Source organism: Girardinichthys multiradiatus, chromosome 4 (assembly GCF_021462225.1).
Source record: "Girardinichthys multiradiatus isolate DD_20200921_A chromosome 4, DD_fGirMul_XY1, whole genome shotgun sequence".
In the NCBI taxonomy this organism is placed as follows: Eukaryota; Metazoa; Chordata; class Actinopteri; order Cyprinodontiformes; family Goodeidae; genus Girardinichthys; species Girardinichthys multiradiatus.
In genome coordinates, this window is record NC_061797.1 from 1,897,403 (window position 1) to 1,925,160 (window position 27,758).

Below are 27,758 nucleotides of genomic sequence, written 5' to 3' on the forward strand. Positions count from 1 at the left end.
TTTGAGTGTTCCCTTCATTTTTTTGAGCAGTGTATATGTATGTAAAACGGGGCCATTATGGAAACCGCAGATAATCCCACTTAAAACCCACTTTTTAGCCTATTTGGGTACCACATGGTATCCATTTTGTGTATTTTTCCCAGTTGGGGCTCATTTGGTGCCCAGATTTTTCCAACATAACACCTATATGGGCATTTTGCGTGGGGACATTACGGAACCCGTGGAGAATCCTATATGAGGCCCATTTTTCAGCCCATTATCGACCCATATGGGCCCCACATGAAAGTGATGGTTGGGTGGTGAAGGCCCCAAATATATTGCAGACTTTTTGGAGCCCATGTCTTCTTCCCGGCTGCTTAGATCATTTAACCAGATGTTGCTGGTGGTTACACGGACTCATTTCAAGACCCGTGGAAATCAAGCTTTTCAGGCAGTGGCTCCAAGGCTCTGGAACTCCCTTCCTCTCTCTCTGTGCGACACAGTGTCTAGTGACTCTTTTAAGAAACAGCTAAAGACATACTTATTTAGACAGGCTTTTACTTTTTTTTATTTTTTTTATTCTTGTGAACCACTTTGTGATTTTTACCTGTGAAAGGTGTTATATATATATAACTAAAAATTACTTACTTGAAATTACTTTAAATGCTCCACCACCACCCTGGTCCCCAGGAAAAGCACCGAAAGATTAAATATCTACAGCCCTTTTGCTCTGACTTCTGTGCTGTTGGGACCCACAGCCATGGATTTCAACATTAAACTCCGGCACGAACATTTCTGGAACTTTCAAAATAAAGTGCATTAACCTTCTTCCGGCACAGCCAGGAAACGGGATAACTGCAGACTTTCTGTGATGCCACTACCCAAATAAAAGCACAGCTGTTGCTACATCCGCCCTCTTCCACACCGGTGACCATCGGGATAGGAGGGGAACAAAGCACGCTGATGTCTTTTTGCCAGCAAAAAGACAAACTCTTCATCGGATCCAAGGAAGCCATACGATCATCGATCATATGCAAAGTTAAGTACGGATGAAATACTGTCTGTGTATCTGGTATTTTCATTCATGCACGGGGGTAATTAAGGTACAAGCATTGCTTGACTGTCTCTCCGAGCCCCTGCAGATGCAAACGGTGTTCGAGAGAAGCCCCTGCAAAGTCTCCCAGCCTGGAAAGAAGACAGCAGAGACCGCAGCGGACAGGACGAGCCGTCCAGCTACAGCTCCGGAGCTAACCCTTTTGTTCACAGAACGAACGCACCTTCTGATCGTGAGAAGCTGAGGAGGTTAGCGGGAAGCTAACCCTTTGTTCACTGTGGATACCTTCTTCAAACTTCCTCGCCCCTTGGACAACATTTCCTCACCATGGTCAGAGGTTAGGTTTGGGCAGATTAACAGTTAGGATGAAATAATCTGAACGTTTTCATTTATGAAGCTTAGTTTTGTTTTTATGAAACTCGGCTACCTTAGTGCTAGCAGGCTATCTATAGCACACGTGCCGGTTTGTGTTCTTTGTATGTTTTAAGGTTAAGATAAACTTTATTTAAAGGGTGATTTTAAACAGAACATTGCTCATAACGCACCGTCCGCGCTTATGCATTTTAACCTTTTTATTAACCCTGGTATTTTAAAGGTATGTGTTGATTCTGGTGCTAAGCTATCTGCTTCTTTGTTAGCTTAACTGCTAACCGGTAAGATCACGTGCTTGCTATTAGAGTGTTCAACAGAAAGGTTGTTGGTTTTCAAGTTAGTGAATAATAGTTCCTAAAAATCATTTACTAGATTTGATAATTAAGTAAACACCATTAAGCCCCATTTCTCCAGAAAGATTTGGCTCGTTTCCAAAATTTCTTCAAATGTTATTTGAAGAAATGAAGGCAGCTAATTAGACACTGTTGAGAATTAGTCATCCAGAAGGTTGGTTTTATTCAACAGATCATTCTTTAAAATATTATTTCATTAAAATATTTTATCAGATCTTGCATTGTGAAGGGTTGTCTAAAGGTATGCTCATTATTGCCTAAGTTGGTTCCAAGACTAACTTAACTTCCAGGTTCTTCAAGATAATCCTTGGTTCTCAAACATAACATTGCATGGTAATGTTGCATCACTCTTTTGGTCATAATTTCCAATCATCTTTAATCAACTTGTTTATATTGTACATAGCCCATTAATCTTCCCCATTCTTTAATTCTGCTTGGTAGTTTAGTTGGATTGTTTTAGCATAGTAAAGAGTTTGTTGATTGAAATATGTTTGACTTTGAGTTGGCTTATTTTTGTTAATAAATTCTTGTATTTTAAGAAATTGTGTGAATTCATTCCATGTGTGTGCAGAGTTTATGCTGTTCAATAATGTCAGAGCTCGTCTCACACCTTTCCATTTTGTCCTAATACCATCGCCTTACTGGGCTGGTATTCAAAGGAAAACCCTTAATAGACCGAAATTTTATTTGATAAAACATTAAAATATTAATATTAAATATTAAATAATATTCTCAGATTCATAATTACAACAGTGCTCATAAACTCCTTGGAGTGACTAGTGTGAAGCAACTGAAGGAAATCACAGGGCCCCTGCTGGACCCCCTGCAGTTTGTTTACCGGGCAAAAAGGTCGGCAGATTATGCAATCAACTTGGGACTACACGTAATCCTGAAACCCCTGGACCACCTACGGACATGCGCCAGGATCCCGTTTGTAGATTTCAGCTTGACCTTCAACACCATAAACCCAGACATCCTCCACCAGAAGCTCATCCGCCTTTCAGTGCAACACCAGCTTTCTGATTGACCGGCAGCAGCTGGTGAGGCTGGGAAATATCTTCTCCCACTCAAGAACAATCAGCACCAGTGCCCTCCTCTTAATTTCTCTGTACACAGATGACTGCACTTCGGTGGACCGGTCGGTAAAACCCCTGTAGTTTGCAGAGGACAACACTGTTATTGGTCTGATCCACGACAGTGACGAGTCTGCATAGAAACAGGAGGTGGAACCATCTTGTCCACTGGTACACAGAACCACCTGCAGCTAAACCCGCTAAAGACAGTGGAGATGATGATGAGGTTCCAGAGAACACCCCCTACATTGCCTCCCCTCACCATCCTCAACACCGTGTGTATCGTGGATCACTTCCGATTCCTAGGAACCACTCTTTTGAGACTTGAGGTTGTCCTTACACAAAGTACTGAATCCCTCATAATCCTCACACAACCGTTTAATTAGTGGGTCAGACTCTATAATACCATTATAGCTTGAAGGTCATCCATGGAAGCAAAATCAGTGTTAAAATGATTTAAAATTGTTCCTTCTGAAAGAGGATAGGGTTAAAAAGGCAAAATATACATGTAATTATTTATGTGAAGAGTTTGCCGACTTATTCATGAATTTAGTCTGAATCATGTAAGATTCAATGATCTACACATAAGTGGCTGAGTGGTTACTGGTCCTCATATAGGACTTCATCTATAATGACGTCGCTGGAGTCAACAGGGATCTTTTGACAGAGCTGCTCTTTGAAAGCCAGGGCGATAGTGTAAGGCTTTCCCTTAGGGTGTTCGCTGCAGCGTCCTAAATAGGTGTCATAGAAGCCTTTTCCTCGTCCAAGACGTCCTCCAAATAGGTCAAAGCCCAGGCCTGGCATCAACATCAGATCGAGACCTCCTATAGAGATGCAAGAGAGAGTGCAATTTAAATATTTTCTTAAATATCTTTACAATTCACATATATACTTAGGGCACTTTCTTGACACTCAAAGTCACCTTACATAATCAAACATCAAAACAGTCACACTATTAAAATAAAATGAAGTACAGAGATACAACTTAAGTTAGACAATGTGGTGATTTACAGAGCTGGGGAGCAGAAAGACTGATGTTCTGCTTGTCATGGTAACAAGACGGGCAGGGGGAACAGTAAGATGAATGGAGAACGAGGATCTGAGGTGCAGGTGGGTATAGCAATGTGAAGAAGGTTAGAAATATAAGGAGGGGCAAGGTTGTGGACAGCTTTGAAGGTAAGGAAAAGCATTTTGTAGTTAATGTGATGTGTGATGGGGAGACAATGAAGATGCTATAGAATAGGTTTGATGTGATTCAAGGTCTCTGTGTGATTATATGGGCAGCTGAGTATTGGATCAATTGTAATTTATGTGGACAGTGATAGTGGAAGAATTGAAATAGGTCATCCAGATTATTATTGGTTATTATGTGTGTGTCCCAGATCAGCTTGTTATCTATGAGATGTCCGTTTCAGACTAGATCTACTCTTGCCAGCTCAGCATGCCACACTTCGAGACGCCTGGAATGCAGGGTCTTCCTCTAATATGATTGTTTCCCCAAGAGAAGACACCTCTCTTCACTCCGGGGCTTCACATCATGCTGTCCTCTTTTAGATATCTCATGCTAAGGTCTGTTTATCTATAGGCATAATTTGACGTTAAATTTTGCAAGTCCAAAGTCGCCTGAAAATTACGTCAAAGGGGAAGTCTCCGGTCATTCATTGTGTGAGCGTCAATGATACACAGTTCAGGTAGAAGCCAAGTTGCGTTAAAAACAGCGTTAATATGATAAAATTCTGCATTGCTGGTGGTGGCAGGAATACTACAAGAGCCGTTAGTCTGCACTACTTTCCTGAAGCACAGAGGGTCAGACACACACACACACACACATAAAGTACAGACCAAAAGTTTGGAGACAACCTCTCATTCAAAGAGTTCAGTTCTCTTTATTTCCATGACTATGAAAAATGGACGAATGACCCCAAACACATCTCCAAGTCTATAAGACATATTTTCAGTTGTTTCACGCATTTTTGTTCAGTATATAATTCCACGTGTTAATTCATAGTTTTGATGCCTTCAGAGTAAAGCTACAATATTCATGGTCATGAAAATAAAAGTGCTGGGGGGGGGGGGTTTGCCAGGGGTATGTCGCCAGGGTTTTGCCCCAGCACCGGCCCAGGGGGCCTTCAGTGCATTGGTGGACGTAGGGCCCTCCTAAACTGGTAGGTACCATTTCATTGCAGGTGCTCTCACCTTCAAGGAATGTACTCTGCTGGCAGGGCAGAGGATCTGTGGAGGGGGTGGGGCAGAATCAACTTGGGTGTCTTATGTGTTCTGGGACTTCTTCGAATGTTGGAGTGGGTGTATGCTTTCTTCTGGGAGGTGGGTGGTTGGCCTCGGGTGGGGATGGGCATCGTTTGGACCTGGGTGGTTCCGGTTCGGATTCTGGTTCCTTGTCTAGGTTCCGGCTCCTGAAGCCGGTTCTGTCGGGAAGAGGGGGGTCGAAGGTTCTGCATGGTTTGGGTGGGTGGGCTGGCCGGGATTGATCTCGGGGTGGACTGGTCTTGGCTTCTTGGTGGGTTTTGGTTTTGTGGATTTTTCTCGCTGGGCTACTTCTGGCAGGAGTATGGGTGTCGGGCATGTTCTTGGACCTGGATGCTGTGGGTTTTCTCAAGGGCTGCACTTTCACGAGGGGCTTTGTTTTTGGAGGGCTGGTGGGGACGCATTTGCACAATGTGGGCTTTGTGTACGGCTTTTGCTTTGGGTACTCTTCGCTGCCTTCTGTCCTCCGCTGTGTGGCGGTCCTGTGCGCGGCGGCTCTGGCCTCCAAGTGTGGGTGCTGCAAGCTTGGCGGTTGCATTGGGCTTCTCGGCCTTATACTGAGGTGGGGTTTGTTTGTGTGCTGAGTGGTTCCTGGTGGGTGGTGTGTGCTTGGGTTGGTGCCCCTACCGATGTATGTAAGGATGTATGGTGTTGGCTCAGGGGGAACCACGGTTTGGCTCTGTCGTTTTTGCTTGGCTGGCATGGCTGTTGGTGGTTTTGCGTCTTGGTGGGGCAGTGCGGCCTTTTTGTTGTGCATGCTGTGGCTTTTCTGTGCCGCCCTTCGGCTTGCTTGGCTGGCGTCTTTCCCTTGGGCACGGTGGTGGGCACGGTGGTGCATCGCAGAGTCTGCTCAACTGCCTGGCTGGCCCTGGGGGTTTCGGTTTGTTTGTCTATGGGAGGTGCATGTGCCTATACTGGCCAGGAGGTTGCATTCGGTGGGCCTGCCATTTTTGGTCGGATGCTTCTTGTTGGCGGTCTCGGTGTTGGTGTGGGATGTGTTTTGTTGCCCCGCTTGCCTGGTTGTGGCTGCGGTCCGGTGCCAGGCATCGGGGACTTTAAGCTCTGTTGGTTCTGCCCCGTCGGTTCAGGGGTGGTCGGGCATGTTGGTCATGTGCCCTCCTGTGTGTTGCGTATTCTGGTTGCGCTGGGCCAGCTCATGGGGTTAGGATTGGAATTCATTGGGGGGTTGGGACTATTTTATTCTGTGGCAGCTCTGGTTGACGGGCTAGTTTGGACCATGCAGACACCTCTTTTGTACATGGCTCCCTCTCCGGATGAGGATGGGGGTCACTGGGGACTGGGGTCTGGTCGGGGGGTCGGGATCCGGGCCAGGGTTGCTCAGGTCCAGGCACGAGCCCAGGCTAGCCCGGACCAGGTTCAGGTGCTGGGGCGGTCTCCACCCCAGGAGGGAAGGGGACCACCTCCAGGGTCCAGGGGCTGGTTGTCCTAATGGGGTATCAGCACCTGGACCTAGGAGTTTAGAGTATGTCTGGGGTGTGTGACCGGCTGTACGGGCTCTGTCTGGCCTCTGCTTGAGGAGTGATATGTCCCGGGGTCTCTGGGTCTATGGCTGGATCTGCTCGGGCGTAGACGGCTGCCGGTGGGGCCTGTGAGCTCGTCGCTGCAGCTCCCCTGGGGCTTCTGCACTGTGGCCGCTGGGTGGTTCCCATGCGGCTCTTCTCTGGGGGGTTGCGGTAGCTCCGGTAGTGGTCCTCCTGGGGTTCCTGTGCTCTGGGGGGCCTTTGTATGTCTATTGCTCAGATCTCCTCCGTATAAGTACCATGCACTTTTTGGTAAAAAAGTTGGTAATATGAACGTTTCTGCAAGTGTAAAAGGAACCAGGGTGTTATCTTGTATTCTCTTCCTCCTTCTATCTTTCCTCCATTCTTTTCTCCTTCTCTCCCTTTTCCTTGTTGCCCCCACCTTTCTCTCTTTCATGCTTCTTATTTTTTTCCTTTTCATTTCTGTCTCCGTGTCCGTAACAATTGAAATAATCCCAAAGCAGTTTCTAATAAAGTTTCTTTTTATAAATATCAAGCAGAGCTTTAAAGCATTAGCTGTAATGCTCCACTTGTGAGAGTAAATCTGTTGGGCTTTTTCTTGGCACTCAGACAATAATTCTGAGCGCTACACTGCCGGACAGGACATGGTAAAAAAAAAAAAAAATAGTTCACTCCCCGCTTACTGAGCTGGAGCGAGCAAGGGCGTCGGGGCAAGGGCAAGTCATCCAAACCAACGCCATGGACCAAACAAGTATCCACCTGTTCCAGAACACACCAAGGAAGAAAGCAGAGACAGCCCTAGAACCCTTGGATTGCGCCAGATTTACCTTAAGCTTCACTGGATGTCCTCCACATTTGCCACAGCAACAATGTTTCCACCGGTGGCGGATCTCTGGAGCCAGGCATGACAGAGCTGGGATTCCTGACAGGTACTGGGGAAAAATTGTATGTTACCAGGCTTCAAAGGAAGCCACATTATTTGCAAGCACTCTTAGATCCAGTAATGTTTGGATCATTTACCAACAGGGACATGATTTTCCTTGTTGCTCCCACCATTCTCTCTTTCATGCTTCTTATTTTTTTCCTTTTCATTTCTGTCTCCGTGTCCGTAACATTTGAAATAATCCCAAAGCAGTTTCTAATAAAGTTTCTTTTGATAAATATCAAGCAGAGCTTTAAAGCATTAGCTGTAATGCTCCACTTGTGAGAGTAAATCTGTTGGGCTTTTTCTTGGCACTCAGACAATAATTCTGAGCGCTACACTGTCGGACAGGACACGGTAAAAAAAAAAAAAAAGTTCACTCCCCGCTTACTGAGCTGGAGCGAGCAAGGGCGTCGGGGCAAGGGCACGTCATCCAAACCAACGCCATGGACCAAACAAGTATGCACCTGTTCCAGAACACACCAAGGAAGAAAGCAGAGACTGCCCTAGAACCCCTGGATTGCGCCAGATTTATCTTAAGCTTCACTGGATGTCCTCCACATTTGCCACAGCAACAATGTTTCCACTGGTGGCGGATCTCTGGAGCCAGGCATTAGAGAGCTGGGATTCCTGACAGGTACTGGGGAAAAACTGTATGTTACCAGGCTTCAAAGGAAGCCACATTATTTGCAAGCACTCTTAGATCCAGTAATGTTTGGATCATTTACGAACAGGGACATGATTTCACCCCCACTAAGGGACAGAAACAACAGGACAACTACTCCAATTGTCAGCAAGAGACGGCCTGCCACATGCACCGGCACCATGTATTTTATGAGCCTGCAATTTCCTGACAATGTTAGAAAGTCCCTGCGTGAAGTCTCTTCTAAACTCAACGGCTCTGAGCTCAACAACTTTCCTGCTCCTTCCTGCTCTTTAGATCTTTCAAAATTACCACACTACCTTGAGGACTGATTCAGCACGCAAGCTAATATCGATATCCTTTGGTTGGAGCCAGTTCTTTTATCGGCTACATCTAGTGTGGTTAGCTGCAGTGTGCTGATGTCCTGGAAGAGTGTCCATGCACAGTGTCCAACGTGTGCATGGCTCTCAGCAGTCTCTCTACTTGCCACATGGAAATGCCACTTTTGACAGCATTATGTAATGTGTGTTGTCCACAGCTCCATACTTTTCAGCATGTTCGTGTTCAGAATCAGCTTTATTGCCAAGTTTGTACAAACAACCAAGGAATTAGACTCCGATAAACTTTGCTATTAATAATAAATTAAAGTAAATGTACATATATACACAATTGACTTTACAAAAATATAATGTGAGACACTAGCGGAACAAATCAGAGCTGGGCCGGGGGCGGGGCAAATGACCGGGCCTTTTAATAAAGCTCATCATAACATCATTTTACAACATACACAAACCCGCAACAGCGGGGCTTACAAGCTTCGGCAACACGGAATTTTTTTTTTATTTTGAAGTCCATCAAGGACATGAAGTATAACACACCAAAAGAACAACAAAAACATTAGGCTACATGGTAATTAAAGATAAAACAACACAAATTCAAAGCAGTTCAGCACCACGGACAGCATCGGTTCATTTTGACACCCACTTTATCTATTTCAAATCAGTAGCTTTTAGGTTTGGTAAAACAGCGGCCCATTTGTTCACAAACAAAATTTCAATATGAAGTACTTTAGGCCTACTAACCACTATTTGAAGAGCATACGACGAGCCTTGCGCTCCGCGAACTCCTCTACGATGCTCTGTATGTCCAGTTTCTTTGCTCTCTCATTCTCTATGGACAGCATGGCAAGTCCAATCAGTCTCTCCTGTCCCACTGTGCTCCTCAAGTGTTTTTTATTTAGTTTTAACTTGGAGAATGAGCGCTCAGAGGTTGCAACGGTGACGGGAAGAGTCAAAATTAAAAGTAGGGTGGTGCAAACCTCACTGAATGTAGAAGTTACTGCTGGGTGGTTGACAAGGAGCATTTTTGCCAGATCCGCAACAGATTTTTTCTTTGATATCTGGTCCCGAAAAGAGGTTCTAAAACAAAGCAGCTGGCCAGGGACGCTGGGGCCGACTGTAGTGCTCACTAAGCCGCCGGGCAGCTTGGTGTAACTCCTCATCTCCTGCTTGCAGCAGTGTGTTGGGGTGAATTGCCTCAAACATTTTCACAGTTCTGTTTAAGCTGGTGAATCTTTGGGACAGTTGCTCGATGATAATATCGAGACAGCCATTAAAAACGTGCACCCGAAAGTTGCTCTCTGCGTCAGTGAGGCGGCTGTCTTCAGAAAGTTCATCAAAGTGACGCTTAACTTTTCTGGCCCTGGTTGCTTCAAGCTGTGTTTGACTTCCCAATTTTCTGGCTAGAGCAAGAGTGGCAGACTTCAGCAAATTGCTTCCTAAGCTACATCAAAACGCTGATGGCGTTTTGCAGAGGAGTAGACGCTTTCAGAATTGTCCGCGTCTTTAGCTTGCGGCAGCTGTGAGGCAGCGTTTATACACTCAAGAATCTTGGTTTGCATGTTGACCAAAAATATGAAAGAAAATTTGCTGATGGTATTCTTGAGCGCAATTGCTTCACTGCGCTCCTCTTTTTTGTCACTGGTCAGGGATATTTTGACAAGAGCTTTTATAATGTCTCCATATCTGTGCCTTAACGCAAAAAGCGCATCATGTCGAGATGACCAGCGATTGGGACAGAGGCGTTTTATTATGACAGTTCTGCTCTCTGACGTCATTAATTCACTGAGGAGCGGCCATCGTTTGATACTGTGCCCAAAAAAGTTGTACAGGTTCTCTACAGTGTCATAGAACTGCTTCACTCCAGGGACATTTTTAACGGAGTCGTTGAGAGCAAAGTTGAGGTTATGATCAGCGCAATGAACATGGCTTGTAAGGGGCTCCCTCTCTGTTATTCTTGCCTGTGTGCCTGAATACGCACCAATCATAGCCTTGTCTGCGGCATTTTGACAGATATATTAAATTTTTCTTTATAGAGCCCAGGATTTGGTTTTCAAGCTCTGACGCTGATGAGCCCACAGTCGCTTCAAAACCCAAAAACACTTCATTGATCTGTATATCTGTTGGAACATCCATGTCATTCTTAACAACAGTTACATAACGGTACACGTGGCTCAGCTGGTCTACCTTTGACACATCTTGCATTGTGTCCATGATAATGGAATAAAACGGGGCATGGTTTATTTAAATAATTATGACATCTTTCACACGTTGAGACAGGATGTAAATAATCTCATCTTGAATCTGGTGACTTAGGTATTTCAATGACCCTTCTAGTCGGTTAATTAGCTCTTTCAAAACAGGGTCGTAGCGAGCTAATAACTCTCATCACCTTCACAGTCTTGAGAGTGTTAAGTTTCAGGTGGTTCTGACCACACCAGTTTACCAGCCGATCCACCTCCTGTCTGTATGCAAACTCATCACTGTTCTGAATCGGTCCAATAACAGTGGTGTCATCCTGTGATGTCCTTCAGGTGCTTCAACACCAGTCGCTCAAAAGATTTCATGACCACAGACATCAGGGCGACAAGCCTGTAGTCATTTAATCCTGTGATGGTGGGCTTTTTGTGTACTGGGATGATGGTGGAGCGTTTGAAGCAGAAGGGAAACTCACACAGCTCCAGTGACTTGTTGAAGATCTCAATCAAGATGGGTGCCAGTTGGTCAGAGCAGGCATTATCAGGTTCTGAGACCTTCCTTGTTTTCAGGTGCTGAAAGAGCGCATTTACATCTTGCCTGCACTTAGGATCTCAGAGGAAGATGTACATAGGCTACAAAAAGTTCTAAACATTTGAAATTCACATTGAGCCTATCAATTGAAATTGATACCATTCTCCTTAGGTCAACAGGTTCCACACACACTTGAGGGGGAAAAAAATTATTATATCCATTCAGATGTATTGTTATTTGGGGTGTTGTTAAAAACTGACCAAGAAATTGATAGGTTTGCATTACACTGAGAATGGTAGCAAGTTTCTCTTTTCTGTTGATTGTGTAAATATTCCATAAGACATTTTTGCTATTACACATATAACCTTTTATAGGCCTATATTATGCGAAAGACAATTGCCTTAATACTTAACTACATCCCTTGCCAAATAGGTCATTCCCCTTTAGCTATTTATTAGCTAAATGTTTCTCAAGCTGTTGTTCATATTAAATGTAATTGAATACAATTTCCTTGGTGCAAAGGTTGCCGCTGCAGAGAATGTGCTGGATCTTCCCCGGGTCCAACAGCTTCTTGAACATGGCTGACAAAGTGTTGCACCGGTGGGGAATGTGCAGGTCAGCTAACACCAAAACCAAATTGCCCCTCCTTGAACTGCCACCTTAACGTGGTGGAGGGGTTTGAGTGCTCAAATGATCCTAGAGACTATGTTGTCTGGGGTTTAAATGCCCCTGGTAGGGTCTCCCATGGCAAACAGGCTCTAGGTGACGGGTCAGACAAAGAGCGGTTCAAGAATCTTTCATGAGGACTAATATATCGAGGCATGTGATGTCACCCAGTACGGCGGAGCCGGGGTCCCACCCTGGAGCCAGGCCTGGGGGTCGGGACTCGCCGGAGAGCGTCTGGTGGCCGGGTTGCTCGTCGCAGGACCCGGCTAGGCCAAGCCCGAACGAGAGACGCGAGGCCATCCCCCAGTGGGCCCACCACCTGCAGGGGGAATCATGAGGGACCAATGCAAAGAGGATTGGGTGGCGGACGAAGATGGAGACCTCAGCGGTCCGATCCCCGGATGCTTAGGCTGGTTCTAGGGACGTGGAATGTCACCTCGCTGGGGGGGAAGGAGCCTGAGCTTGTGTGGGAGGTCGAGAGATATCGACTAGAAATAGTCGGGCTCGCCTCCACGCACAGCGTGGGCTCTGGAACTCATCTCCTTGAGAGGGGTTGGACTCTCTTCTACTCTGGAGTGGCCCATGGGGAGAGGCGGCGGGCTGGTGTGGGTTTGCTTGTTACCCCCCAGCTCAGCCGTTTCGTGTTGGGGTTTACCCCAGTGGATGAGAGGGTCGCATCCCTGCGCCTTCGGGTTGGGGATAGGTCTCTGACTGTCGTTTTGGCCTACGGGCAGAGCAGTAGTGCAGAGTACCCGGCCTTCTTGGTGTCCCTGTCGGGGGTGCTGGATAGTGCCCCTCCCAGGGACTCCATTATTCTGCTGGGGGACTTCAACGCCCACGTGGGAAACGACATTGACACCTGCAGAGGCATGATCGGGAGGAATGGCCTCCCCAATCTGAATCAGAGTGGTGTTTTGTTATTGGTCTTCTGTGCTAGTCACGGATTGTCTTTGTTGTCGTATCATCAGACCTTCGGCCGCATGTTGTGGACACTCGGGTGAAGAGAGGGGCTGAGCTGTCCACTGATCACCACCTGGTGGTGAGTTGGATCCGCTGGAGGAGGAGAAAGCCGGACAGAGTTAGCAGGCGCAAGCGCACAGTGAGGGTCTGCTGGGAACGCCTGGCAGAGCCCTCGGCCAGGGATGTACAGGTCCTTCTCAGAATATTAGCATATTGTGATAAAGTTAATTATTTTCCATAATGTCATGATGAAAATTTAACATTCATATATTTTAGATTCATTGCACACTAACTGAAATATTTCAGGTCTTTTATTGTCTTAATACGGATGATTTTGGCATACAGCTCATGAAAACCCAAAATTCCTATCTCACAAAATTAGCATATCATTAAAAGGGTCTCTAAACGAGCTATGAACCTAATCATCTGAATCAACGAGTTAACTCTAAACACCTGCAAAAGATTCCTGAGGCCTTTAAAACTCCCAGCCTGGTTCATCACTCAAAACCCCAATCATGGGTAAGACTTCCGACCTGACTGTTGTCCAGAAGGCCACTATTGACACCCTCAAGCAAGAGGGTAAGACACAGAAAGAAATTTCTGAACGAATAGGCTGTTCCCAGAGTGCTGTATCAAGGCACCTCAGTGGGACGTCTGTGGGAAGGAAAAAGTGTGGCAGAAAACGCTGTACAACGAGAAGAGGTGACCGGACCCTGAGGAAGATTGTGGAGAAAGGTCGATTCCAGACCTTGGGGGACCTGCGGAAGCAGTGGACTGAGTCTGGAGTAGAAACATCCAGAGCCACCGTGCACAGGCGTGTGCAGGAAATGGGCTACAGGTGCCGCATTCCCCAGGTCAAGCCACTTTTGAACCAGACACAGCGGCAGAAGCGTCTGACCTGGGCTACAGAGAAGCAGCACTGGACTGTTTCTCAGTGGTCCAAAGTACTTTTTTCGGATGAAAGCAAATTCTGCATGTCATTCGGAAATCAAGGTGCCAGAGTCTGGAGGAAGACTGGGGAGAAGGAAATGCCAAAATGCCAGAAGTCCAGTGTCAAGTACCCACAGTTAGTGATGGTCTGGGGTGCCGTGTCAGCTGCTGGTGTTGGTCCACTGTGTTTTATCAAGGGCAGGGTCAATGCAGCTAGCTTTCAGGAGATTTTGGAGCACTTCATGCTTCCATCTGCTGAAAAGCTTTATGGAGATGAAGATTTCATTTTTCAGCACGACCTGGCACCTGCTCACAGTGTCAAAACCACTGGTAAATGGTTTACTGACCATGGTATCAGTGTGCTCAATTGGCCTGCCAATTCTCCTGACCTGAACCCCATAGAGAATCTGTGGGATTTTGTGAAGAGAACGTTGAGAGACTCAAGACCCAACACTCTGGATGAGCTAAAGGCCGCTATCGAAGCATCCTGGGCCTCCATAAGACCTCAGCAGTGCCACAGGCTGATTGCCTCCATGCCACGCCGCATTGAAGCAGTCATTTCTGCAAAAGGATTCCCAAGCAAGTATTGAGTGCATAACTGTACATGATTATTTGAAGGTTGAAGTTTTTTGTATTAAAAACACTTTTCTTTTATTGGTCGGATGAAATATGCTAATTTTGTGAGATAGGAATTTTGGGTTTTCATGAGCTGTATGCCAAAATCATCCATATTAAGACAATAAAATACCTGAAATATTTCAGTTAGTGTGCAATGAATCTAAAATATATGAATGTTAAATTTTCATCATGACATTATGGAAAATAATTAACTTTATCACAATATGCTAATATTTTGAGAAGGACCTGTATTCAACTCCCACTTCTGGGAGAGCTTTGACCAGATTCCGGGGGATGTTGGAGACATAGAGTCCGAGTGGACCATGTTCTCCGCATCTATTGTCGATGCTGCTGCATGTAGCTGCGGCCGCCGTAAGGTCTGCGGTGCCTGTCGCAGCGGCAATCCCAGAACCCGGTGGTGGACACCGGCAGTAAGGGATGTTGTCAAGCTGAAGAAGGAGTCCTATCAGCTGTGGTTGGCTTGTAGGACTCCTGAGGCGGCTAATGGGTACCGTGAGGCCAAGCGTGCTGCGGCCGGGGCTGTGGCAGAGGCAAAAACTCAGGCCTGGGAGGAGTTCGGTGAAGCCATGGTGAAGGACTACCAGTTGGCCTCGAAGCGATTCTGGCAAACCGTCCGGCGCCTAAGGAGGAGGAAGCAGTGCTTCGCTGCTGATCTCGAGTGAGGACATTATCGGGCGGTGGAAGGAGTACTTCGAGGATCTCTTCAATCCTGCCATCACGCATTCCCTGGTGGAAACAGAGGCTGGGGACTCGGGGTTGGACTCTTTCATCACCCAGGCTGCACTCACCGAGGTGGTTAAAAAGCTCCGCGGTGGCAAGGCTTTGGGGGTGGATGAGATCCGCCCTGAGTACCTCAAATCTCTGGATGTTATGGGGCTGTCATGGTTGACACGCCTCTTCAACATTGCGTGGCGTTTGGGGACAGTGCCTCTGGACTGGAAGACTGGGGTGGTGGTTGTGTTCCAACTACAGGGGGATCACACTCCTCAGCCTCCCTGGTAAGGCCTACGCCAGGGTATTGGAGAGGAGAGTCCGGCCGATAGTCGAATCTCGGCTTCAGGAGGAACAGTGTGGTTTTCGTCCCAGCCGTGGAACATTGGACCAGCTTTACAGCGTACTCGAGATTTCATGGGATTTTGCCCAACCGGTTCACATGGGTTTTGTGGACCTGGAGAAAGCATTCGACTGTGTCCCTCGTGATGCCTGTGGGGGGTGCTCCAGGAGTATGGAATCGGGGGCACTTTATTAGGGGCCATCCGGTCCCTGTACGAGCGGAGCAAGAGTTTGGTCCGCATTGCCGGCACTAAGTCGGACCTGTTCCCAGTGCATGTTGGATTCCGGCAGGGCTGCCCTTTGTCACCGGTCCTGTTCATAACTTTTATGGACAGGATTTCTAGGCGCAGTCAAGGGCCGAAGGGGGTCTAGTTTGGGGACTAGTGGATTTCGTCTCCTTTTTGCAGATGACGTGGTCCTGCTGGCCCCCTCTAGCCAAGACTTACAGCATCCGCTGTGGCGGTTCGCAGCCGAGCGTGAAGCGGATGGGATGAAGATCAGCTCCTCCAAGTCAGAGGCCATGGTAGTCGACCGGAAAAGGGTGGCTTGTCCTCTTCAGGTTGGAGGGGAGTTCCCGCCTCAAGTGGAGGAGTTCAAGTATCTCGGGGTCTTGTTCACGAGTGAGGGAAGAATGGAGCGGGAGATCGACAGACGGATCAGTGCAGCTGCCGCAGTAATGGGGTCACTGAGCCGGTCCGTTGTGGTGAAGAGAGAGCTGAGCCGAAAAGCGAAGCTCTCGATTTACCGGTCGGTCTACGTTCCTACCCTCACCTATGGCCATGAACTTTGGATCATGACCGAAAGAACGAGATCCCGGATACAAGCGGCTGAAATAAGCTTCCTCCGTAGGGTGGCGAGGCACTCCCTTAGAGATAGGGTGAGGAGCTCGGCCATCCGGGAAGGGCTCGGATTAGAGCCGCTGCTCCTCCACATTGAGAGGAGCCAGTTGAGGTGGCTCGGGCATCTATACCGGATGCCTCCTGGACGCCTTCCTTGGGAGGTGTTCCAGGCACGTCCCACCGGGGGGAGGCCCAGGGGACGGCCCAGGACACGCTGGAGGGACTATGTCTCTTGGCTGGCCTGGAAACACCTTGGGCTCCCCCCGGAGGAGCTGGAGGAGGTATCTGGGGAGAGGGACGTCTGGGTGTCTCTGCTGAGTCTGCTGCCCCCGCGACCCGGATAAGCAGAAGACTACAAGTACGAGTTAATACAATTTCATTATTACTTGCAAAATAGCCACCTGGCACAGTAAGAGCTAAGGGTGGTAAACACCCTACTGTTCAAAAGAGGGTAGAAACAAAATGAAAATATGAAAAAATGGTAACAATCAACTTAATATAAACATAAAATATCACCATTTTGCTATTAAGAAAAAACTTACAAGTAAAAATCTTTGCTAAAATAAAACCAATTACTTACTTTCAAATGTCTCATTAGGTCCTCCGCTGTTGCATGACCCATAAACTTGGATCCCAGGTACCTTGACTGTACCTGCTTGCCTTCCCAAAAAATTTACGTGCAGGTCCAAAGGTTTATGTTTGATGGTGTGACTCACTCGTCAAACATCAGCACAAACGGTCCCGTCACTTTGGACATTATCTCTGTCCGCTATTCCAAAGCACGCAATGTAGGCTGTTTTACCTTTCCTGCACCTACATAATTTGGCGATCTCAGAAACCGTAAACATAGTCTGAACCAATTCCCCGAGTTCCTCATTTGCACTGTATAATTAATGTCTAATCACCATTTGGAGGATCCTGAGTACCTTCACTCTTAATGTTGGCTTTGACCCAAAAGCAACACAGAGATCGCTTACCGGACTTGCGGTGCTGCTGTGTGAGTCTTGTCTGGGCACTGTGGAGATAGCACTGGGCTAAGGCCTGGGTAGTTGGCAGAACTGGCTAATGGCTATTGTTTGCTGAAGACCCTTTACAGCAGTTAGGTGCTTTTCACTATTTGAATGAGACTCCATTGCCCGTACACCCATCCTTCCAAGTTGAATTACATTCTTGCATAAGAAGTAGGCCTCAAGTACGTTGTCAGAAAATGGTTTTAACCAGGCCCCAAATTATTTTTTTCTAAACTTATACTTACTTAAACTTACACTTCCCCATAGCCAAGGAACTTGGACAACTGTGGAAAAACCACAAATGTGTCTCGCACCAATAACACGAAAGCTGTATGTTGGCCTTAGAAGTCAATACTAATATACAGCAAATTATATGTGGACTAGCAAAAGAAAGAAAGAACACACCATGGGGAGAAAAAAAATTCTAGAGCTTCAGGCAATACAGGTAGCGTCACATGGACGAAGGAAAATTAAGAACTTTTATAAATTTTTTTATTCAAAATACATACAGTACAAATAGCTAACAAGATGGTTTACCTTATTGATGTCATGTTTGTGTGTGTATATGTGTATATATATATATTATATATACACACTGCTCAAAAAAATAAAGGGAACACTCAAAAAACACATTATAAGTCCAAGTAAATCAAACTTCTATGAAATCAAACTGTCCACTTAGGAAGCAACACTGATTGACAATCAATTTCACATGCTGTTGTGCAAATGGAATAGCCAACAGGGGGAAATCTTTGGCAATTAGTAAGACACACTCAGTAAAGGAGTGGTGCAAGTAGGGACCACGAACCACTTCTCAGTACCTATGCTTTCTGGCTAATGTTTTGGTCACTTTTGAATGTTGGTGGTGTTTCACACTCGTGGTAGCATGAGACAGACTCTACAACCCACACAAGTGCAGCTCATTCAGGATGGCACATCAATGCGAGCTGTGGCAAGAAAGTTTGCTGTGTCTGTCAGCGTAGTGTCTAGAGCCAGTACGCCAGGAGATGTGGAGGAGGCGGTAGGAGGGCAACAACCCAGCAGCAGGACCGCTACCTCCGCCTTTGTGCAAGGAGGAACAGGAGGAGCACTGCCTGTGCTCTTTGAAGATGAAAGCAGGTTCACACTGAGCACATGTGACAGATGTGACAGAGTCTGGGGACACCGTGGAGAGCGATCTGCTGCCTGCAACATCCTTCAGCATGACCGGTTTGGCAGTGGGTCAGTAATGGTGTGGGGTGGCAGTTCATTTCGCCAGAGGTAGCCTGACTGCCATTGGATACCGAGATGAGATCCTCAGGCCCCTTGTGAGACCATATGCTGGTGCGGTTGGCCTTGGGTTCCTCCTAAGGCAGGACAATGCTAGACCTCATGAGGCTGTAGTGTGTCAGCAGTTCCTGCAAGATGATGACATTGAAGCTATGGACTGGCCTGCCCGTTCCCCAGACCTGAACCCGATTGAGCACATCTGGGACATCATGTCTCGCTCCATCCACCAACGTCACGTTGCACCACAGACTGTCCAGGAGTTGGCAGATGCTTTAGTTGAGATCTGGGAGGAGATCCCTCGGGAGACCATCCGCCATCTCATCAAGAGCATGCCCAGGCATTGTAGGGAGGTTATACAGGCAAGTGGAGGCCACACACAATACTGAGCCTCATTTTGACTTGTTTTAAGGACATTACATCAAAGTTGGATCAGCCTGTAGTGTGTTTTTCCACTTTAATTTTGTGTGTGACTCTAAATCCAGGCCTCCATTGGTTAATAAATTTGATTTCAATTAATGATTTCTGTGTAATTTTGTTGTCAGCACATTCAACTTTGTACAGAACAAAGTATTCTATGAGAATATTTCATTCATTCAGATCTAGGATGTGTTATTTGAGTGTTCCCTTTATTTTTTTGAGCAGTATATTTAGAGAGAGAGAGATAAACACTAACAAAAGAAAATACTTCAATCCTGAAATAATACATGAAGAAAAGGATGGATGTTCTAATTTTTTATATCTCACCATTGGATGTGCCACCTTCACCATATTACTCAAAAAGTAACTGATTGGCTGGTTACTTTGATGTCAGATTAGATTAGATAGACTTTTTGATCTCACAGTGGAGAAATTCAGTTGTTACTGCAGCTCTTAGTAACACACTAGAAGGGTGCAGACAGAACAATGTAAATGCGCAAAAACAAGTAATAATAATAGAATAAAATAAAATAACTTGTGTACAATAAATAGTGGAGGTTATTGTGCTAAAGTGACAATGACTGCCGGAAGCATAATCTACCTCTACGATGAATCATCATTCAAAAACCTCTTCTCGCCTTAATACATATCAGATCACTCCTCTGGCTCGCTAGCATAACTGTTCACACATCGGAGCCTCATCTCCATTACTGGACACAAGCTGCATTGGTTCAGTTCGCTACAATAGACCAGGACACCGGACCACCTTGCAAACCAGCAAACTGTTCCCAAGGTTTACCACACCAGTTAAAATTCCGTGCTGTGCACAGCCCCTCATGGCCTTGGCTCTTTCTCACCAGAGGGGACAGATGCTTGATTGCTTGCATCTGTACCAGCAGAAACAAGATTTTGGGCAAAGTTTCACACCTGGGATGAGGAGAGAGCACATCAGCTTCTCCTGCTGTCAGTATGGATATGCAGGCAGTGTGCAAATGCACAGCGTCCAAGCAGTGCATCCCTTGGCCTGCTGCTTAAACGAAGACTGCCATGTCAAGTTAAGAAGAGAATAGGTTGCACCAGAAAACAAGGATGGCAAAACAGCTTCTGCAAGTCTTCCCACAGCTGTTCCAGGAGGTCTCCATCACATCGAAGTCCTGTCCATTCAGCGGCAAGACTACGAGACTGACATGACCGGCATGTAAAAAGCTGGCATGGTCTGTATGCCGTCTGTGGAACTGTTGGTTCCAGCCCACCTGCAGCCACAGCTGTCACCGATGTCTTCCACAAGCTCCAAACTGCAATTAAAGGCTGAATGCTTCCAGTTAGCACTGAATGAGAAAGCCTATAATGCTGCGTCCCTGGCTGTCAGAGTACTCAATGTTTCCTTCATGCTCTCTGCTCACCAACCCAAGCTGTGCAAGGACCTACAGTACAGACCAAAAGTTTGGTCAGCTTCTCATTCAAAGAGTTTTCTTTATTTTCATGACTATGAATATTGTAGTTTCACACTGAAGGCATCAAAACTATGAATTAACACATGTGGAATTATATACTGAACAAAAAAGTGTGAAACAACTGAAAATATGTCTTATATTCTAGGTTCTTCAAAGTAGCCACCTTTTGCTTCGATTACTGCTACGCACAATCTTGGCATTCTGTTGATGATCTTCAAGAGGTAGTCGCCTGAAATGGTTTTCCAACAGTCTTGAAGGAGTTCCCAGAGATGCTTAGCACTTGTTGGCCCTTTTGCCTTCACTCTGCGGTCCAGCTCACCCCAAACCATCTCGATTGGGTTCAGGTCCGGTGACTGTGGAGGCCAGGTCATCTGGTGCAGCACCCCATCATTCTCCTTCTTGGTCAAATAGCCCTTACACAGCCTAGAGGTGTGTTTGGGGTCATTGTCCAGTTGAAAAATAAATGATGGTCCAACTAAGCGCAAACCGGATGGAATAGCATGCCGCTGCAAGATGCTGTGGTAGCCATGCTGGTTCAGTATGCCTTCAATTTTGAATAAATCGCCAACAGTGTCACCAGCAAAGCACTCACACACCATCACACCTCCTCCTCCATGCTTCACGGTGGGAACCAGGCTTGTAGAGTCCATCCGTTCACCTCTTCTGCGCCGCACAGACACTGTGGTTGGAACCAAAGATCTCAAACTTGGACTCATCAGACCGAAGCACAGATTTCCACTGGTATAATGTCCATTCCTTGTGTTCTTTAGCCCAAACAAGTCTCTTCTGCTTGTTGCCTGTCCTCAGCAGTGGTTTCCTGGCAGCTTTTTTACCATGAAGGCCTGATTCACACAGTCTCCTCTTAACAGTTGTTCTAGAGATGTGTCTGCTGCTAGCACTCTGTGTGGCATTGCCCTGTTCTCTAATCTGAACTGCTGTTAACCTGCGATTTCTGAGGCTGGTGACTAGGATGAACTTATCGTCTGCAGCAGAGGTGACTCTTGGTCTTCCTTTCCTGGGAAGGTCCTCATGTGAGCCAGTTTTTTTGTAGCGCTTGATGGTTTTTGCGACTGCACTTGGGGACACTTTCAAAGTTTTCCCAATTGTTCGGACTGACTGACCTTCATTTCTTAAATTAATGATGGCCACTCGTTTTTCTTTACTTAGCTGCTTTTTTCTTGCCTTAATACAAATTCTAACAGTTCAATTCAATTCAATTCAGGTTTATTTATATAGCGCCAATTCACAACACATGTTGTCTCAAGGCACTTCACAACAGTCAGGTACATACAGGTCCTTCTCAAAATATTAGCATATTGTGATAAAGTTTATTATTTTCCATAATGTTATGATGAAAATTTAACATTCATATATTTTAGATTCATTGCACACTAACTGAAATATTTCAGGTCTTTTATTGTCTTAATACGGATGATTTTGGCATACAGCTCATGAAAACCCAAAATTCCTATCTCACAAAATTTGCATATTTCATTCGACCGATAAAAGAAAAGTGTTTTTAATACAAAAAACGTCAACCTTCAAATAATCATGTACAGTTATGCACTCAATACTTGGTCGGGAATCCTTTTGCAGAAATGACTGCTTCAATGCGGCGTGGCATGTAGGCAATCAGCCTGTGGCACTGCTGAGGTCTTATGGAGGCCCAGGATGCTTCGATAGCGGCCTTTAGCTCATCCAGTGTTGGGTCTTGAGTCTCTCAACGTTCTCTTCACAATATCCCACAGATTCTCTATGGGGTTCAGGCCAATTGAGCACAGTGATACCATGGTCAGTAAACCATTTACCAGGGGTTTTGGCACTGTGAGCAGGTGCCAGGTCGTGCTGAAAAATGAAATCTTCATCTCCATAAAGCTTTTCAGCAGATGGAAGCATGAAGTGCTCCAAAATCTCCTGATAGCTAGCTGCATTGACCCTGCCCTTGATAAAACACAGTGGACCAACACCAGCAGCTGACACGGCACCCCAGACCATCACTGACTGTGGGTATTTGACACTGGACTTCTGGCATTTTGGCATTTCCTTCTCCCCACTCTTCCTCCAGACTCTGGCACCTTGATTTCCGAATGACATGCAGAATTTGCTTTCATCCGAAAAAAGTACTTTGGACCACTGAGCAACAGTCCAGTGCTGCTTCTCTGTAGCCCAGGTCAGGCACTTCTGCCGCTGTTTCTGGTTCAAAAGTGGCTTGACCTGGGGAATGCGGCACCTGTAGCCCATTTCCTGCACACGCTTGTGCACGGTGGCTCTGGATGTTTCTACTCCAGACTCAGTCCACTGCTTCCGCAGGTCCCCCAAGGTCTGGAATCGGCACTTCTCCACAATCTTCCTCAGGGTCCGGTCACCTCTTCTCGTTTTGCAGCGTTTTCTGCCACAGTTTTTCCTTCCCACAGACTTCCCACTGAGGTGCCTTGATACAGCACTCTGGGAACAGCCTATTCGTTCAGAAATTTCTTTCTGTGTCTTACCCTCTTGCTTGAGGGTGTCAATAGTGGCCTTCTGGACAGCAGTCAGGTCGGCAGTCTTACCCATAATTGGGGTTTTGAGTGATGAACCAGGCTGGGAGTTTTAAAGGCCTCAGGAATCTTTTGCAGGTGTTTAGTTAACTCGTTGATTCAGATGATTAGGTTCATAGCTCGTTTAGAGACCCTTTTAATGATATGCTAATTTTGTGATAGGAATTTTGGGTTTTCATGAGCTGTATGCCAAAATCATCCATATTAAGACAATAAAATACCTGAAATATTTCAGTTAGTGTGCAATGAATCTAAAATATATGAATGTTAAATTTTCATCATGACATTATGGAAAATAATTAACTTTATCACAATATGCTAATATTTTGAGAAGGACCTGTACGTTCCAATTAATCCTAACCATTGAACAGTGCAGTCGGAGTTAGCTTTTTATTCAAATTGGATAAAGTTTTTCTATCTAAGGAAACCCAGCAGATTGCATCCAGTCAGTGACTTGCAGCATTCCCTCCTCCCAGATGAGCATGTAGAGACAGTGGACAGTCACTGGCGTTGACTTTGCAGCAATCCCTCATACATGCATGTAGCGACAGCGGAGAGGAAAAACTCCCTTTTAACAGGAAGAAACCTCCAGCAGAACCAGGCTCAGTGTGAGCGGCCATCTGCGACGACCGACTGGGGGTCAGAGAGAACAGAGCAGAGACACAAAAAGAACACAGAAGCACTGACCCAGGAGTACTTTCTATGGGAAGGAAAAGTAAATGTTAATGGATGTAGCTCCTTTAGTCGTTTCACCTAGAAAGAAAGAACAGATAAACTCTGAGCCAGTTTTCAAGGTTAGAGTCTGAAAGAGAGCACATAGAGTTTGTTACAGTTAAGCTCAGCCAATCGCCATGTCTAGGAGAGAGAAAGGGTTAAACACTAAAAGACAGAGCTATGTGGATCATCGGTAGAGGGTGAGCATTAAGTTGTTGCCAGCAGAAGCTCGGACGATTCCCCTCTCCAGAAAGGTGTCACAGGTAGACACAGAGCCAGGCCAGGTGTAGCTTCTAGGAAGAGAATAGAGAGAACAAGGTTAAAAGCTCGTTTTTCTTTACTTAGCTGCTTTTTTCTTGCCTTAATACAAATTCTAACAGTCTATTCAGTAGTACTGTATCCACCTCCTGCACAACATAACTGATGGTCCCAACCCCATTTATAAGGCTTGAAATCCCACTTACATAAACCTGGCAGGGCACACCTGTGAAGTGAAAACCATTTCAGGTGACTACTTCTTGAAGCTCATCAACAGAACGCCAAGAGTGTGTGAAGCAGTAATCAAAGCAAAAGGTGGCTACTTTTAAGAACCTAGAATATAAGACATATTTTCAGTTGTTTCACACTTTTTTGTTCAGTATATAATTCCACATGTGTTAATTCATAGTTTTGATGCCTTTAGTGTGAAGCTACAATATTCATAGTCATGAAAATAAAGAAAACTCTTTGAATGAGAAGGTGTGTTCAAACGTTTGGTCTGTACTGTAGCTGTCAAAGTTGAACCCCGACACGTGGGAAGAAATCACTCCACAGACTTCTGCCTGCATGTGCAGCGCTATGTAGACAAGGCAATGGGAATGTCTATGGGCATAATGGTGTTGCAACACCAAGCGACATGCCTTGTCATTGACATGCCAATCATATCCCATGGCATTTTTGTGTCTGCGTTGGTCTCCATGTGGCAGTGATGTGACGCTAACGCCCTAGCCGTGACATCTGACCAAGAATCACACAGGCCAAGAAGAACCTCAATGCTGGCCGCTGGCTTGTCTCGACAACCCGCCAATGCCGCCAGACAGCAGGTGAGGAAGGAGAAAAGGGAGACCTGAATGATCCACTCCTTCACCATTGAGCAGGCTGGTTGTTCCCTGTCCGCCATGCTCCCCTGATCAGTTCCAAAAGAGTATGTTCCTTCCCGGTCAAAGGTCTCTAGCTGTGTTTCCAACCAGAGGAAAGATAGCGCGACTGATGGGACAGCAGGTTCCACCTCATCTTTCAGTCTGACAACAAACACACTTACAATTAAAATTAAATACTTCACTGTTGCAACAGACTCTAGGTCAAAGGTGCAGTATAAAATAATAAAAGCCTAAGAAATAGCAGGAAATTGTCTTTCAGTCTATTTCAAAGACCTCAAAAGTCGTTGGGCCTCCTTTTGGATGAATTACTGCATCAATGTGAGGTAATCAGCCTGTGGCACTGGTGAAGTGTAATGGTGTCACCAGACCCAACAATACCCTATAGATTCTCTATAGACTTGAGGTCAGTCCAGTTTGTTGGCCAATCAAGCACAGTAACTTGATGGTCATTGAACCAGCACTAAGTACCTTTGGCCGTGTTGGCAAGGCCTGCTGAAAATGTATTTGCCAAGAAAGTACAGGAACATTTAAATAATAAATCCAAATTCTTTAAAAGCACAAGCTGCGAGCTTTACTATCTTTATTTTGTTTGTAAAAAAAGGCCAAAATACAGCAGTTTCACTGCATAGCTTGACATTTTAACAACACCTATTCTAGGAATCTTGAGGTCCATTTTAACCTGAATTTCAAGTTATTTAAAGTCCAAAAGGTATTGACATTGACCTTTTTATCCTTGAATGAAGTTGAAAAAAAATAATACTGATGGGTAAAATGTTAAAAATCAAGTGGTAACGTGGCAAATCAAAGCTACAAAATATAATTCAAATGTAAATCAATGTAAAACTATAGCACATGATAAGCATTAGTAAATTTTGTCCATTAGAAAATTGAAGATGAAGAAAAAGTTTTAAAAATCAAACATATTTCCATACTTTTCCAGACACGTAAGATGGTAGAAGAAATTTCCACTTTTCAAGACTGTGTAGGAATCTAGACATGTGATCTTCGTTCCCTCCACAACTCACTCACTCACTCATACCAAGGGAAAAGTAGAAACTAAATTTAGCCTGACATGTAAGTTATTGGACTGTGGGGTACCGAGCCCGTGAGGGGACATAGGGGGATTTTTTTCTTTTGTGTCTCCACACAATACGTTTGCGTTCGCTCGCAAAAGTTGCTAATCACCTTGAGAAAGCTGTGCAGAACACATGACAAATGGCTCACAAAACACACAGCACTGACATGGCAGTGGCATGGTTTATTTGTCATATGCAGGTTAACACACAGTCAACAATGCAATGAAATGCTTGGGATAAGAAGAACCATTCAACTCACTATAAAAATAAAAGCACTATTGGCGTGCAATAAAAAAAAGTACACATCGTGCAACAGCAATAAGCTGATAAAATGTCACAAATGTGGTTTAGTGCAGTATTATTGTCCAGAGTTCAGTAGTCTGACAGCTTGTGGATAATAACTGCCTTTAAGTCTGACTGAATATCCTTATATTTAAGGCCGATTTTAAAACAAGACTTTATAAATTTTAAATACGGGTGTAGTGTTTGGTACATTTTTGCAGTTGTCTGGTTTGGAAACTATCCCACAAAGTATTGCAAGATTACGTAAAAAGTATTGCGTGGGATGCAAAAGTATTGCAAGCGAACGCAGAAGTATTGCGTGGGGACGCAAAAGAAAAAAAAACATCCCCCCATGTCCCTTCGCAGGCTTCGTAGTGAGGTGACACCTGAGTACCCAAATCTTAACTTTAGCATCAATATGACACTGCCATTCTCAACCACACATGTGCACATTCTTACCTGAAGACAAAGCTTCTTCTCTGCTGTTGCAATCCTCCGCTGGCTGCCGGATGTTCCAGGATGTCAGAGCCAACGTCTCCAAGTCCTGCAGACTGTTGAGCTTCAGCATGTCCATATGTGAGCTGCAGGTCCGATATCTGGGTATGAAGCAGCTTTTGCCACGATTGAACAGGTCTTTGATGATTTCCTCAGTGCACACTTCATCATCCATACTGAGAAATACCGCAATTCGTTGAGAGGAGATGTATTTAGGATGTTTAAACAGCTGGAGGAACGTGAACACAAAAATATCAGGAAAAAAAAAACTAACTGAAATCAGTCAAGATCCCAGCTTATTGTATTGAGGAATACAATTTCAATTAAATTGTCACTCTTGATTCAAGGAAACAAAGTAAGATGGAGATTCTCAAATAAGATGGAATTACATTAAATATTTTTTCTCTGTGTGTGTTCAGATATTAAATATAATTTTGGAGGTTAAACCCAGCCGTCTGTGCTGTGCTAAACATTTTGTTCACAAGTCTGATTGTAAGGAGGTTAGTGCAGCTGCAGTAATCCAAAGCTTTCACCCGTGACAACCAGCTCAGAAAAGGCTGCCCTCCCCAATATGTCGGCTTTGAACGTTCTCTGTGCAGTCTTCAAGACGATCCGACCTCGACAAAAATATTCTGTCCCCTAACTGAAGTCATGACTAAAGTTAGTGGACAGCTGACAGGAAGTGTGTCTCAGTCCCTCTCACCTTGTATGAAAGCAGCCGAGACTGCCGCTGCTTCTCCGCGGCGCTAAGCGCAGTAAGGCGACATTTCAGCTCCTTCCTCAGGGCTTGTTTGTAAGCTCTCAATACAGCCATTCTCTCTATCAGGGACATGCGGTCAGGGAAATCTTTCTTCTTTGTTTTCTTGCTTGGTGCAACTTTCAGTAAGTTAAATATTAACAAACACATGAACTACATACAGGGCAAGAGTTCAACAACGTGACCTTCACACGGCCATGTTCTTCTTCTTAAAGTTTTATGGCGGTTGGCGACCAACTTAATGGGGCATTACCGCCACCTACTGTTCCAGAGTATGAGTCAGCCACTAC

At 45.5% G+C, this 27,758-nt stretch overlaps 1 protein-coding gene across 3 annotated transcripts; it reads right to left on the reverse strand.

Moving 5' to 3' along the window:
• Positions 1–3,191: 3,191 nt before the first annotated feature.
• mthfs (5,10-methenyltetrahydrofolate synthetase (5-formyltetrahydrofolate cyclo-ligase)) lies at positions 3,192–27,680 on the reverse strand. Of its 3 annotated transcripts, XM_047362333.1 has the most exons (4): positions 27,415–27,680; positions 26,676–26,940; positions 7,426–7,530; positions 3,519–3,655 (listed from the first exon to the last, which is right to left on the reverse strand). In XM_047362333.1, the coding sequence occupies exons 1-3, from the start codon at positions 27,616–27,618 to the stop codon at positions 7,427–7,429; spliced, it is 573 nt and encodes a 190-aa protein (XP_047218289.1). In that variant the 5' UTR covers positions 27,619–27,680; the 3' UTR covers positions 3,519–3,655; position 7,426. The 3 variants fall into 3 exon arrangements, with proteins under 3 accessions (XP_047218288.1, XP_047218289.1, XP_047218290.1); XM_047362332.1 differs by lacking the exon at positions 7,426–7,530 and having other exon boundaries at positions 3,192–3,655; positions 27,415–27,678; XM_047362334.1 differs by lacking the exons at positions 3,519–3,655; positions 7,426–7,530 and adding an exon at positions 8,042–8,160.
• Positions 27,681–27,758: the final 78 nt, after the last annotated feature.